Consider the following 13,581-nt stretch of genomic DNA (forward strand, 5'->3'; position numbering starts at 1 on the left):
GACAACATGGATGAAACTTGAGGGCATTATGCTAAGTGAAATAAATCAGATAGAAAAAAGGTTAATACTGTATGATCTTTTCTATGTGGAATCTGAAAAGCCAAACTCATAGAAACAAAGAGTAGATTGGTGGCTGCTGGGGCAGGGGATGGGGGAAATGGGTGAAGGTGGTCAAAAGGTACAATCATCCAAAGAAAGAAAAAAAGGTACAATCTTCCAAATCTTCCAAAGGCAATCTATAGATTCAAAGCAATTCCTATTAAAATACCAATGGCATTTTTCACAGAACTAGAACACATAATTTTAGAATTTGTATGGAAACACAAAAGGCCCTAAATAGCCAAAACAATCTTGAGAAAGAAAACCAGAGCTGGAGGTATCACACTCCCTGACTTCAGGCTATACTACAAAGCTACAGTAATCAAAACAGTATGGTACTGTCACAAAAAAAGACACATAGAGAGCCCAGAAATAAACCCACTCACCTATGGTCAATTTAACCTACAACAAAGGAGGCAAGAATACACAATGGAGAAAAGACAGTCTCTTCAATAAGTGGTGCTGGGAAAACTGGACAGCTACATGTAAAAGAATGAAATTAGAACATTTTCTAATTCCCCATTGGATATTCTTGCCTCCTTTGTTGTAGATTAAATTGACCATAGGTGTGTGGGTTTATTTTGTTGTTGTTGTTGTTTATTTATTTCTGGATATGTTGCCTAAGGCAAAGGAAACAAAAGCAAAAATAAACAAATGGACCTGATTAAACTTAAAAGCTTTTGCATAGCAAAGGAAACCACTGACAAAGTGAAAAGACAACCTGCTGAATGGGAGAAAATATTTGCAGATGATATGACCAATAAGGGGTTAAAATCCAAAATATATAAACAGCTCATACAGCTTAATATAAAAGAAAAAACCGACCTGATTAAAAAATGGGCAGAAGACCTGAATAGACATCTTTCCAAAAAAGACATACAAATGGCCAATAGGCACACAAAAAGATGCTCAACATCGTTAATTACCAGAGAAGTGTAAATCAAAACCACAATGAGATATCACCTTACACCTGTCAGTATGGCTATCAAAAAGTCTACAAATTACAAATATTGGCAAGGATGTGGAGAAAAGGGAACCCTAGTACACTGTTGGTGGGAATGTAAATTGGTGCAGCCACTGTGGAAAACAGTATGGAGGTTTCTCAAAAAACGAAAAATAGAACTACCATATAATGGGACAATCTCACTCCTGGATATAAATCTGAAGAAAGCAAAAACACTAATTCAAAAAGGTACATTCGCCCCAATGTTCATAGCAACATAGTTTACAATAGCCAAGATATGGAAGCAACCTAAGCATCCATTAACAGATGAATGGATAAAGAAGATGTGGCATATATATACAATGGAATATTACTCAGCCATATAAAGGAATAAAATTTTGCCATTTGCAACAACATGGATGGACCTAGAGGGTATTATGCTTAGTGAAATAAACCAGACAGAGAAAGATGAATACTATATGTCATCACTTATATTTGGAATCTAAAAAATAAAACCAACAAATGAATATAACAAAACAGAAACAGACTCACAGATATAGAGAACAAAGTAGTGGTTGTCAGTGGGGAGAGGGAAGGGGGTAGGGGTACGACAGGGGTATGAGATTTAGAGATACAAACTACTATGCATGAAATAAATAAGCACAAGGACATATTGTACAGCATAGGGAAATATAGCCATTATTTTATAATAATTTTAAATGGAGTATAATGTATAAAAATATTGAATCACTATGTTGTACATCTGAAACTAATGCAAAATTGTAAATCACGCTATACCTCAATTTAAAAAGAGTGAAAAAAAAAGAAGAAATCAGATTTTGTTTATGGTGCAATTAGGGATCCAATTTCTTTTTATACATACATATATATGTATATGTATATGAATATATATGAATATACATGTACATATATATTATGTGTATGTATACACATATGTATTCATTGCCTCAACTCTGCTTTGCATCTGCAATGTCATCTCTGTCCATATTTGTATGACTCTCTACTTGATTCTGTTGGTTTATCTACCTCTGTAGAAATATCACATACTCTTAATTACAGACCTTTATAAGTTCCCTCAGTTTGTTCATCAGAAGGGTCTTGGTTATTTTTGGCCCTTTATGCCCACATTTCAGAATCAGTTTATCAAGCATTAGAAAATCCCTGTTGGGACTGTGATTGAAATTTACAGTTTATACAATTTATAGATCAGTATTATAAAGATGGCAGTTCCCCCCAAACTGACCAATAAATGTTATTGAAGCTCATTAGAGAAGACCTAAATTAATGGACAGATATACTTCTCTAATGAGCTTCAATAACATTTATAATGTTCTCCATAAAGGGTTTGCTCATTTTGATTCTAGGTACCTTATTTTTGTTGTTTTTTTTCCAAATGTAAGCAGTATTTAAAAAAATTAAATATACTATATCCTGATTTTGTAAATGGGGAATTTAGATTGCACTCTTAAATTTATGAGAAATTGGAGAGAACATATTTTGATTATTCTGAATTCTTTTCTATATGTATGAGATTCTTCATACATGCTCATGCATATGAATAGTAAAATATCATAGCATTCTAAATATTTTACTAAAAGTATAAACATCTCACCTATTCTCCTGGAAACACAGAGAATGGGGAATTGTATGCTTTGTGTACAAAAGAAGGAATGAGATATATATGAACATTCTTACAATCAATGAATTAAAAGCTGATCCAGAATGCTAGCCTACATTTTTCAGCTTGAGATCATTGTCTTACACAATACTGTGTCAAAGCTTTTTCTTTTTAACACACTAAACATTCATACCACAATTCAAAGTTCATTTTTCCTCTGGAGACTCTAACTGAATTAATGTCTCTGCCTAAACATTACAGACTTTTTTGTAGGAATAAAACGGTCTGGCTCAGATATCAACATGGGAAATCAGTAGAGCAAGTGCCAGATTACACTGAATTTGATTTCACCCAGTATACTCAGGGGGAATTTTACTTGTTACTTACCTAGCTTTTTTCCTAACCACTTTGGTTCTCTGATATAGTGAACCATTGAAGCATTTATAAAAGGAGAAATTCTTCAGTCTATCAGAAGCTGAAACTCTAACCTGTCCTTGGTGGATTTTACTCTAGATTGTCACAACAGACATTTTGACTACACTTTAAACACTAGGTTAAGTGTTCCCAAATATTTTGTTTTCTTTCTTAACCATTCCCAATCACCAAGACGTATTTATGTTTCCATTGTTTAATACGAAAGGCAAAAGACATTTTATTTTCATTCCTCAACTCTTTATAATAGACGATGACATCAAAAGTCAGAAGCATTTAATATTTATGCTTAAATATACCATGCTTTTTCTAAGCAATAGAACTTCATCTATTTGCCAAAGGATAGCATTAGCCTGTTGCTTTTTTTTTTTTTTTTTTAGTTTATGGTTCTTTCTGTATACTTTTGGAATTCCCTAACCTCCCTGCCCCATACACCTTTCTTTTTTTTTTCTGAAGTTGAAAATCTTCCCTTGAAGGTGTCTGAGCTTTGTTCACATAGTACCTAATTCCACTGGATCTCCTTACTGATTTATAAAATTTCCCCTTTCCTCATATGAGGAACAGAACACTCTTAAATGCTTCTATAAGTACCATCACCTGAACTGATTGGGATCTTTAGAGGTGAGAGAGAAATATCTACTTACCTCTAATTACTTGAATTAGTGTCAGTGCTCAGTGCTTCAAGGAGCCTACTAATTTCAGTGTCATTTGCTCATTTAGGGCTTAGCAGCTGCTTGTAGAGGCAAAGGTTAATGACTTTATTCAAATGTAATACATTCTAGGGCAATTTATGAATCTTCATGCACTTCTCCTTATATGTAATGCATTTTTTAAAATGCATTCAAGCTTTTTATCTGGTTTTAAACAGTTTGACTTCAGCATGGACTTCATTGTGTTTATTTTACTTGGTATTCATTTAGCATTTTGTACCTGCAAATTTCTTCCATAAAATTTGGGGAATTTTTAATTTCTTCCATTTTTTTCCATCCCATTCTATTTCTTTTCTCTTTCTGGTATTTCATTTACATGTATGTTGGATTGACTGATATCATGTGGCAGGTCTCTGAGGCCCTGTTTATTTTTAAAAAATCATTTTTCTCTTTGTTGTTCACCTTGGATGATTTCTTGGATGACTGCTCTACCTTCAATTTCATTTAATTTTTTCCTCTGTAATTTCCATTTGGCTGTTAAATCCAACCAGTGAATTTTTTTTATTTCTGAAACTTTAATTTTTAGGTCCAGAATTTCCATGTGATTCTCTTTTCTTTTTCTCTGATGAGATTTTTTTTTTTTTGTCTCTTGAGAGTTTCATTCACTGAAAATATGTTTTGTTTTACTTCATTGAGGATAGTTATAATAGTTACTTTAAATTCTTTATCTGTCAGTTTCAACATCTGATTCATCTCAGGGCCAGATTCTACAAAATGTGATCCACTTTCTTGATTTTCATTTGTCAGTAGTTTTGAATCATATCTTGGACTTTATGAATAATAAGTTGTGGAGGTTCTGGATTCTATGACTTTTCTCTGATGAGTGTTATTTCCTTTGCATTAGCAGGCGATTTTCTTGGCTAAATTTGAACTATAAACTCTGTTTCTTGGAGGATAACCCTAGCCTCAGTTCAGATCTTTTGTTTTTAACAGAACTGCTGTAATTCTGTTTCAGGTGGTTCAGGATCTGTCAGAGATGTGAGCAGAGTTAGGGGATCCTCTCTCTGGCTCCTGCCCTTTTGGGATTTCTTAATTTCTTCAGCATTCAAAGTTTCCTGGCTTCACTTTTTTGGTTCTCCAGAAAAGAAAAACTGGGAGTTTTCCCACATGCACCCCTGCTGCCAAAGAGCCTGCCTCCTGGACCGCACTTAGCTCCAAGCTAAACTCCAAGAAAAGGGCAACTTTCGTTTATGGTTCCTCATCTGCCCTTCTCCAAGCAAGCTTGCCCTCCCCACCAGAGTCATGCTTCTGTTCGCATTCCAGGGTATTCTGCTAGTTGCTTTTTGTATTATGTCCAATTTTTCTAGATGTTTTCTGCTGGGGGATAGTCCAGTAGGGTCTTAGTCTGTCATATTTGGAAGCAGAAGTTCTATCCCTGCCTGGCACTTTGACTCTTGAGAGTCACTTCTTGCCTTGGTTAATGCAATACCTCCTAACCAGTCCCTGCTTCCACCCTTGACCCCTAAGGTCTATTCTCAACACTTCAGGAAGAGGGATACTGTGAAAACATAAGAGCAACTTCTGGCGTCCCCCCATTTCACTTTAGGGATTTAGGTAAATGCTTAAAATGTCCTACTCTGCCTGATTGAAACTTCTCGGCCTTGACTTCCACGTCACATGCTTATGCTATGCTGGTTTGCATCCTACTTTTCTGACCGCTCGTGTTTCCTTTGAACAACTCGTGTTTACTCTTGCTCCTCTAACCCTGAAAGGTCGCTCCACCCTAAAAATACGGTCCTTGGCAGTCTGGTCTTTCTCCTTTCCACTTTCTTCTCTGGAGATCTCATCCACTTCTACACTTTAAGCTTACATGTCAGGGCAAAGAAGCCTTAAGTCTCCCCCACTTTCTCAGCAGACCTGCAAACAGCGCTGACATAAGGAGAATTAAGGGCTTCTGGATTCGGGGTATTCTTGAACCTTCTTCTCGCTAGCATCCGCCCAGATTTGAATAAGCGCAGACGGAAAGGGGAGTGCGTTTGCCCAGGTTCTAGCTATGTTTGTCTGAAAGTGGGGCTGATACAACTGTCCTCCCAGCATGTGAGCTCTCCCGCGCCAACGCAGCGGACGACCGGGAAGCGGAACCCAAACGCGCGCGCCTCTGCTTCTGGCCGGGCGCGGAGAGCGCAGCGCGGTGCACCACGGGCGCACCGCACGGCAGGGCATGGAGGAGAGCGGCGAGTCCCAGCCGACCGCGGGCTGCAGCGATGTGCGCCCGAGCGTCGATCGCGGCGGCGGTGCCCCCTCATGGGCCCCTGAGGACGCCTGGATGGGCACGCACCCTAAGGTCAGGAGGCGCGAGAGGAGCAGGGCGCCGGTCCTGGCCTCTACCCCAGGCGGAACCCACGGGCCGTGCTCGCCTTTGGGCCCTTGACTCCCAACCGCATGGGATCGCCGTTTACGCGCGAACCACACCGAAGGGGATCCTTTATGCTCACTGCCCGCTGCAGGCCACCTTGTTTATGTTTGTTTAAATGAGTTGAACTCTTGTTCTGACACCGCCCCCTTCCCACTCCCTCAGACCATTCTTAGCTGGAGGGAACAACATTGAATACATCGCCCCTCAGGCCAGATAGTAACCACTCCACTAATCTGAGTTTTGCTGTCTAGGGCTCGTTCTGGGGATGGTCTCATTTAATCCTCACAGTAACCAAGCAAAACAGTTGGTGGGCCATGAATAAGATGTAGTAGTCTACAATGATTAAGGTTTAGGCACAATCCTCATTTGCCTCTGCTTGGCAAATTGCTGCCCTGTATCAGTCATGGCCCAAACAATGAACGGACAGTGAATGGATATAAGGGTTTTTGTAGGAATATCAGGGACTAGATACTTTGGTCTAGTAACTTTAGTAGAATTGCAGTCTTCTGCTGGAGAGCAATATTTCATAGATAATAATCTAAAAACAGTCCAGAAAAGGAACAATTTGAAGATCTTTTCATCTTCTCTTGCTTGATTTTATCCTCCTGCTCTGATCCCCTTATTTATCCTCAAGGTGAGATAAACAAACACTAGCGTGGAGGTGTTATTCAGTGCCATAAAAGAACCAAAACATGAGAGGGATCATGGTGGTTAGGAGCATGAACTCAAAGTTAGACTGCCTGAGTTTGAATCCTGGTTCTGTCACCAGCTTTGTGATTTTTTTTTTTTTTTTTTTTTGGTGCAAGTTGTTTTATCTCATTGTTCCTCAGTTTTCTCATCTGTAAAATGGGGAAAAGAATAGTATTAACCTTATAGGGTTGTTACAGGATTAAATCAGTTAATATTGGTAAAGCACTTGACATATAGTAAACACTACCTAAGTGTTTAATAAGTGGAACAACAGTAACAGATTTTAAAAACTTCTTCTAGATTTGATGTTACTATTTATATGGGTTGTTTGATTTTTCAGCTCTGCATTTGTATTATTCAGTTTGAAAATTACTTAGGTCGATCCAGTAACACAGTATCAGATTTATCATCCTCAAACACCATTTTGATTATATTATTCCCATGCTTAGAAAATTTCCTTATGGGTAAAATTCAAACTATTAGCTTGGCCATCAAGACCTTGCCACCTGGTCCCCAATTGCCTTTTCAGTGTCATTTTCAAACACGTTTAAGGTTTGAGGAGGACAGTTAATAACACCCCTCTTTTCCTGTACCTGTGCACACTTAGGAGGACGCCGATGGGGAAGTGTGACTTCAGATCTGCACCCAGGCAGGTCTGCTGACACCTCACTTCTGCATTGTCCCTGCTTCCCCACCTAGTCACTGACATAGCTCAGATACCTCAGGCTTCTCCTGCAGGGGCAGGCCCCTGAAGAATGTTTGCTCAGTGCTGAGCAACAAGTCTGAAAGCAGCAGCAGCTTGCTTGGTCCTTTAAAAACCAACAATTAAATAACTCCCTACTCTTGAGTGAGCAGGGGTGGGGAGAGAGGCCAGGAGTGGTCTTCTTGCAGACTTCCTCCACAGGCAAATAAGAGACCAGGGAAATAGAGGCTCCCACTAACATGCGCCAACAAAAGTTCTACTAAAAAATGTCTCTACTCCTGGCAGATAGGTTTCTTTATAGGCCCTTGAATATGTGTTGCTTATTCCCACCTTTGTGTGATTACTCACACTGTTACTCTACCTTCTCTATTTATTTGAATCATACACGACAAGTCCTTCAGGGCCCAATTTGCATCCCACCTCTGCCAGGAAACATTCACCAACCAAGCCACCTGAGTGGAGCTCCTTTGACCTGTTGTGTCATGTTTTTTTATTCCACTCACTTGGTTTTTAGTCACTTACTGTCATGTATTTTTATTTACCTACAGTTGCAGGTGTGCGTGTGTTTACCCTAACAATCCATAAGTTTTTTAGAGATAGGGATCAGGGCTTAATTGCCATGTAACTCCCACTATACCTATAAGGGAGTCTTATATATTATCTATTTAATGAATAGTTGTTGACTGAAAGAAAATATTAAGAGATTCTTCCTTCTCTGTTTGACAATTACATTTTGATTTTCAGTATTTAGAAATGATGGAATTAGATATAGGAGATGCCACCCAAGTTTATATAGCATTCTTGGTTTACCTGGACCTCATGGAGAGTAAGTATTTGTTTTATTATTGTTTTGTTATTAGGGCGGTGGTGGGGGGATGAGGAGTTGGGTTGGCATATAGCATTTATGCATTTGCTATTAATTTTGTCACTGTTGTGATTTCTTTATTCCTTTACATTGGGAATTACTGGGTAACAGAAAATACTAGAATGATAAGGAGACATAGCATTATAAGTGATGTTTGCTCAGCTGAGTATTAGGTAGGTGTTTGGAATTTTTATCTTTTATTTTTGATAAACATTATTGTCCATTCAATGATGCACTTTCAGGTAAAAGTTGGCATGAAGTAAACTGTGTGGGATTACCAGATCTCCAGCTCATCTGCCTTCTTGGTACTGAGATAGAAGGAGAAGGGTTACAGACTGTGGTACCTACACCCGTCAGTGCTTCCCTCAGCCATAACAGGTGGGCAGGTGATTTTGATCTTTGTTTAACAGATTAGTCCCTTTCCTGAATAAAGTGCTAGGAATCATTAAATTAGAGGTAGTAATATATATATATATATATATATATATATATATACACATATACATACACACACATATATATATATAATATTTGTATACATTTTGTAAAATTTTATCTTCCACTTTTTTTAGTTAACTCCAGGTCACAACAATGAACACTTACATACAGATACAAACAGAGCATTTGTCATTTACACTTTTCCTTTGAAAATAAAATATCTTAATATTCTGTCTAATATTGATATATCACAGATGCTTCAACAAGTTGGTTTTAATTAATGACAGAGATTCTGTAGAGACAGACATTGGAAAGTTTTGAAACAAGGCATGTGGTTAAAAACAATCTTGATTTTTCCCTCTCACAATGTGTCTGCCACATATTGTTAACATTTTCAGATAATCGGCTGTTCGATGACTGTAAAAATTTGGAGGTTTTGTTCGTTTCCTCTCAAAGCATTTGTAGAGGTAGTAATATATTTTAAAAGGAATTTGGGGTACAGGGATCATTGCTTTACTCCTGGTTATTTGAGGAATAAGTTAAATATGAGTATTTAACAAGTATTCATTTACTGTAAAGTATTACTGTATTTTTCATGTTCATTGAGAATTGTTTCATTTTAGATCTTTTTAACTTTATAAAAAGGCATGTAATCATTTGAGGCTCACTTTAGGTACTTAATGTCATAATGCTAACATTGATCTATTGTGTATTTTGGAGGTGGGGGGCTGCCATATAGCATTCCATCGTGTGATTGTACCACAGTTTTCACACCTACTCTCTTGATGATGGAGTGTTGCTAATGTTCAACTTCAGGGGGTAATTTCAAACTGCTTTCCAAAGTGGTTGCCTCAATTTACTTTCCCCTGCAATGTAAACAAGATCTTTGGAAGCTGTGTGGTCTCTTACATTTAGTATTCTCAGACTTTTAAATTTTTGTCAGTTGAATGGCTTATCTCATTGTGGTCTTAATTTGCAGTTCTCTGATATTGAACATTTATTTATATAGTTAATATTTCCTCTCTTGAGAAATGTATTTTCATATCCTTTGCCTACTGGATTGCTTATAGTTTTCTCATTGACTTCTAGGAGTTCTTTATATATTCTTTTTTTTTTTTTTTTTAAATTTTATTTATTTATTTATTTATGGCTTGTGTTGGGTCTTCGTTTCTGTGCGAGGGCTTTCTCTAGTTACGGCAAGTGGGGGCTACTCTTCATCATGGTGCGCGGGCCTCTCACTACCGCGGCCTCTCTTGTTGCGGAGCACAGGCTCCAGACTTGCAGGCTCAGTAATTGTGGCTCACGGGCCCAGTCGCTCCGCGGCATGTGGGATCTTCCCAGACCAGGGCTCGAACCCGTGTCCCCTGCATTGGCAGGCAGACTCTCAACCACTGCGCCACCAGGGAAGCCCTATATATTCTTGATAATAATCCTTTTGGTTGTGTTTCTGAGCTTTAAAATCTGTCTTTCAGGTATCTTTTGATGAATACAGTTCTTAATTTGAATATAATCATATTTATCCATTTTTAATAATCAATATCTTTGTATCTAATTTAAGAACTATTTCCGGTCTAAAGGTCTAAAAGAAGTTCACCTATATTTTCCTAAGAGTTTTAAAGTTTGCTTTTTTTAATGGTATGAGAGGAAGGCTAGGAACCCTATTTTCATTTGGATAACCATTTTTCTCCACCTCCGTTTACAGAATATTCCCTCCTTTCCTTATTGTCCGACATATCATCTCTGTCATTTTCCAAGACTCCCTCTATGCATTGATTTGTTTCTGGGCTCTCTTTATATTCCATTAGTCAATATATTTATCCTTGTGCCAATACCACATTTTCCTAATTGGTAGCTTCATAAGAAGTCCTGGTATCTGGTTAACAAGTCTCCCTTTTTGCTTTTCTTCTTTAGAAGCTGTGGCAGGCAGCCTCTAAGATGGCTTCTTATAATCCATCCTTCTGACGGTCACACTCTTGTGTAATTCCCTTCCCTGGAGTGTGGTCTGGAGTTAGTGACTTGCTTTCAATAAATAAAATTTGGCAAAAATGATGGGATGTTACTTCTAAGATTAGATTATAAAAGACTATGGCTATTTGGGGTCTTGTGTTTCCATACAAATTTGAAAATTTTTTGTTCTAGTTCTGTGAAAAATGCCATTGGTAATTTGATAAGGATTACACTGAATCTGTAGATTGCCTTGGGTAGTATAGTCATTTTAACAATATCAATTCTTCCAATCCAAGAACACAGTATATCATTCCTTCTGTTTGTGTCATCTTCGATTTCTTCCATCAGCGTCTTACAGTTTTCAGAATACAGGTCTTCCTGACTTCAGACTATACTACAAAGCTACAGTAATCGAAACAGTACAGTAGTGGCACAAAAACAGCTACATAGATCAATGGAACAGGATAGAAAGCCCAGAAATAAACCCCACACTTATGGTCAATTAATCTACCACAAAGGAGGCAAGAATATATGATGGAGAAAAGGCAGCCTCTTCAATAAGCAGTGCTGGGGAAACTGGACAGCTATGTATAAAAGAATGAAATTAGAACATTCTCTAATACCATATACAACAATAAACTCAAAATGGATTAAAGACCTAAATGTGAGCCTGGATACTATAAAACTCCTAGAGGAAAACATAGGCAGGACACTCCTTGACATAAATCTCAGCATTCTTTTTTTTTGATCCATCTCATAGAGTAACGGAAACAAAAGCAAAAATAAGCAAATGGGACCTAATTAAACTTACAAGCTTTTGCACAGCAAAGGAGACCATAAACAAAACGAAAAGACAACTTACAAAATGGGAGAAAATATTTGCAAACATTGCGACCAACAAGGGCTTAATTTCCAAAATATACAAACAGCTCATACAACTCAATATCCAAAAAACAAACAACCCAATGAAAAACTGAGCAGAAGACCTAAATAAACATTTCTCCAAAGAAGACATACAGATGGCCAATAGGCACATGAAAAGATGCTCAACATCGCTAATTATTAGAGAAATGCAAGTCAAAACTACAATGAGGTACCACCTCACACTGGTCAAAATAGCCATCATCAAAAAGCCTACAAATAATAAATGCTAGAGAGGTTGTGGAGAAAAGTGAACCCTCCTACACTGTTGGTGGGAATGTAAATTGGTGCAGCCATTATGGAGAACAGTATGGAGGTTCCTTAAAAAACTAAAAATAGAGTTGCCATATGATACAGCAATCGCACTCCTGGGTATATATCCAGAGAAAACTCTAATTCTGAAAGATAATGCACCCCAGTGTTCATAGCAGCACTATTTACAATACCCAAGACATGGAAGCAATTTAAATGTTCATTGACAGATGAATGGATAAAGAAGATGTGGTATATATATATATGTATATATACATAATGGAATATTACTCAGCCATAAAAAAGAATGAAAAGAATGAAAAAAGAATGAAATAATGCCATTTGCAGCAATATGGATGGACCTGCAGATTATCCTATTAAGTGAAGTAAGTCAGAGATAGACAAATATCATATATCACTTATATGTGGAATCTAAAAAAATGATACAAATGAACTTGTTTACTAAACAAATAGACGCACAGACATAGAAAACAAACTTATGGTTACCAAAGGGGAAAGAGGGGAGGGACAAATTTGGAATTTGGGATTAACAGATACACACTACTATATATAAAATAAACAACAGGACCTACTGTATAGCACAGGACACTATATTTAATATCTTGTAATAACCTATAATGGAAAAGAATCTGAAAAAGAATATATATGTGCACACACATATATATATTTTTTCAGGTATACAGCAAAGTGATTCATATATGTGTATGTATATATATATATATATATATATATATATATATATATATATAGTAAACAACTATACTTCAATAAAAAAAAAAACAACTATGGTTTCTGTCAGGCACTCTCTCTGACTTCCTTGTTCTGAGGGAAGCCAGCTTCCCTGTGAACTGTCCTAGAGAAAGTCTGAACGTAGAGGAGTAAAGGTAATTACTGATGGAGCAAGACTCTTGAGAGGTGGGGAGTGGTGGATTCAAGAGACTAGTTGAAGAGATTAATATTGAGCTAGAGGAGGAACACCTGAACCTCTGAGGCTGTGGGGCAGGTAGAAAGGACAGAGGAAGACATAGGTGTATCTGAGTGGGTTTACACACAGGGAAGAGGACAGAGCACCGTAAATTCTAACATGAAGCACTTTGATAAACACCTATTCCTTTCCTAATTCTCTATGATAAATGCATATTGATTTAATAGAAAGACCACTGGACCAAAGCCATAAGACCTAGGTTCTGGTCTTGACACTGACACAACATTTTCTTTGATGATTGGAGACACACCTAATTTTTCTGAGTTTCACTTCCTTTGTGTTTTATTGAGGGATATAGATTATCAGTAGATAACATGTAAGATCCCTTCCAAATCAAAGCTACCATAATTGGTTATTTTCATTGTGTGTATTGCGTAAAATTATATTAAATTAATTTTTAGATTTCTATTAAATATTTTTTGTATGTGTGATTTGTTATGAGAATTGTTTTTTGATATATCAGGCTATTTATACCCTTCTTTGAGAGGCTCCTTACTCAGATTTTTCTGTGTATTTGAAAATCAACACACAACAATTTTACTAGCATTATTTCCAATAATGCTTCTTCTGTCTAAAAGAC

The 13,581-nt window shown here is 37.2% G+C and overlaps 1 protein-coding gene across 1 annotated transcript in view; it reads left to right on the forward strand.

Annotated features, from left to right (window-relative positions):
- The first annotated feature begins 5,939 nt into the window (after positions 1-5,939).
- The window catches only part of TSEN15 (tRNA splicing endonuclease subunit 15), a 31,066-nt gene continuing 23,424 nt past the window's right edge, over positions 5,940-13,581 (forward strand). The window contains exons 1-3 of the mRNA XM_036830172.1: positions 5,940-6,107; positions 8,317-8,398; positions 8,680-8,815. Of these exons, the coding sequence (XP_036686067.1) occupies positions 5,985-6,107; positions 8,317-8,398; positions 8,680-8,815 (341 nt within the window). The 5' untranslated portion in view covers positions 5,940-5,984. The remainder of the gene's footprint in view (positions 6,108-8,316; positions 8,399-8,679; positions 8,816-13,581) is intronic.

The sequence above is a fragment of the Balaenoptera musculus genome, chromosome 1 (assembly GCF_009873245.2).
Source record: "Balaenoptera musculus isolate JJ_BM4_2016_0621 chromosome 1, mBalMus1.pri.v3, whole genome shotgun sequence".
Lineage (NCBI taxonomy): Eukaryota > Metazoa > Chordata > Mammalia > Artiodactyla > Balaenopteridae > Balaenoptera > Balaenoptera musculus.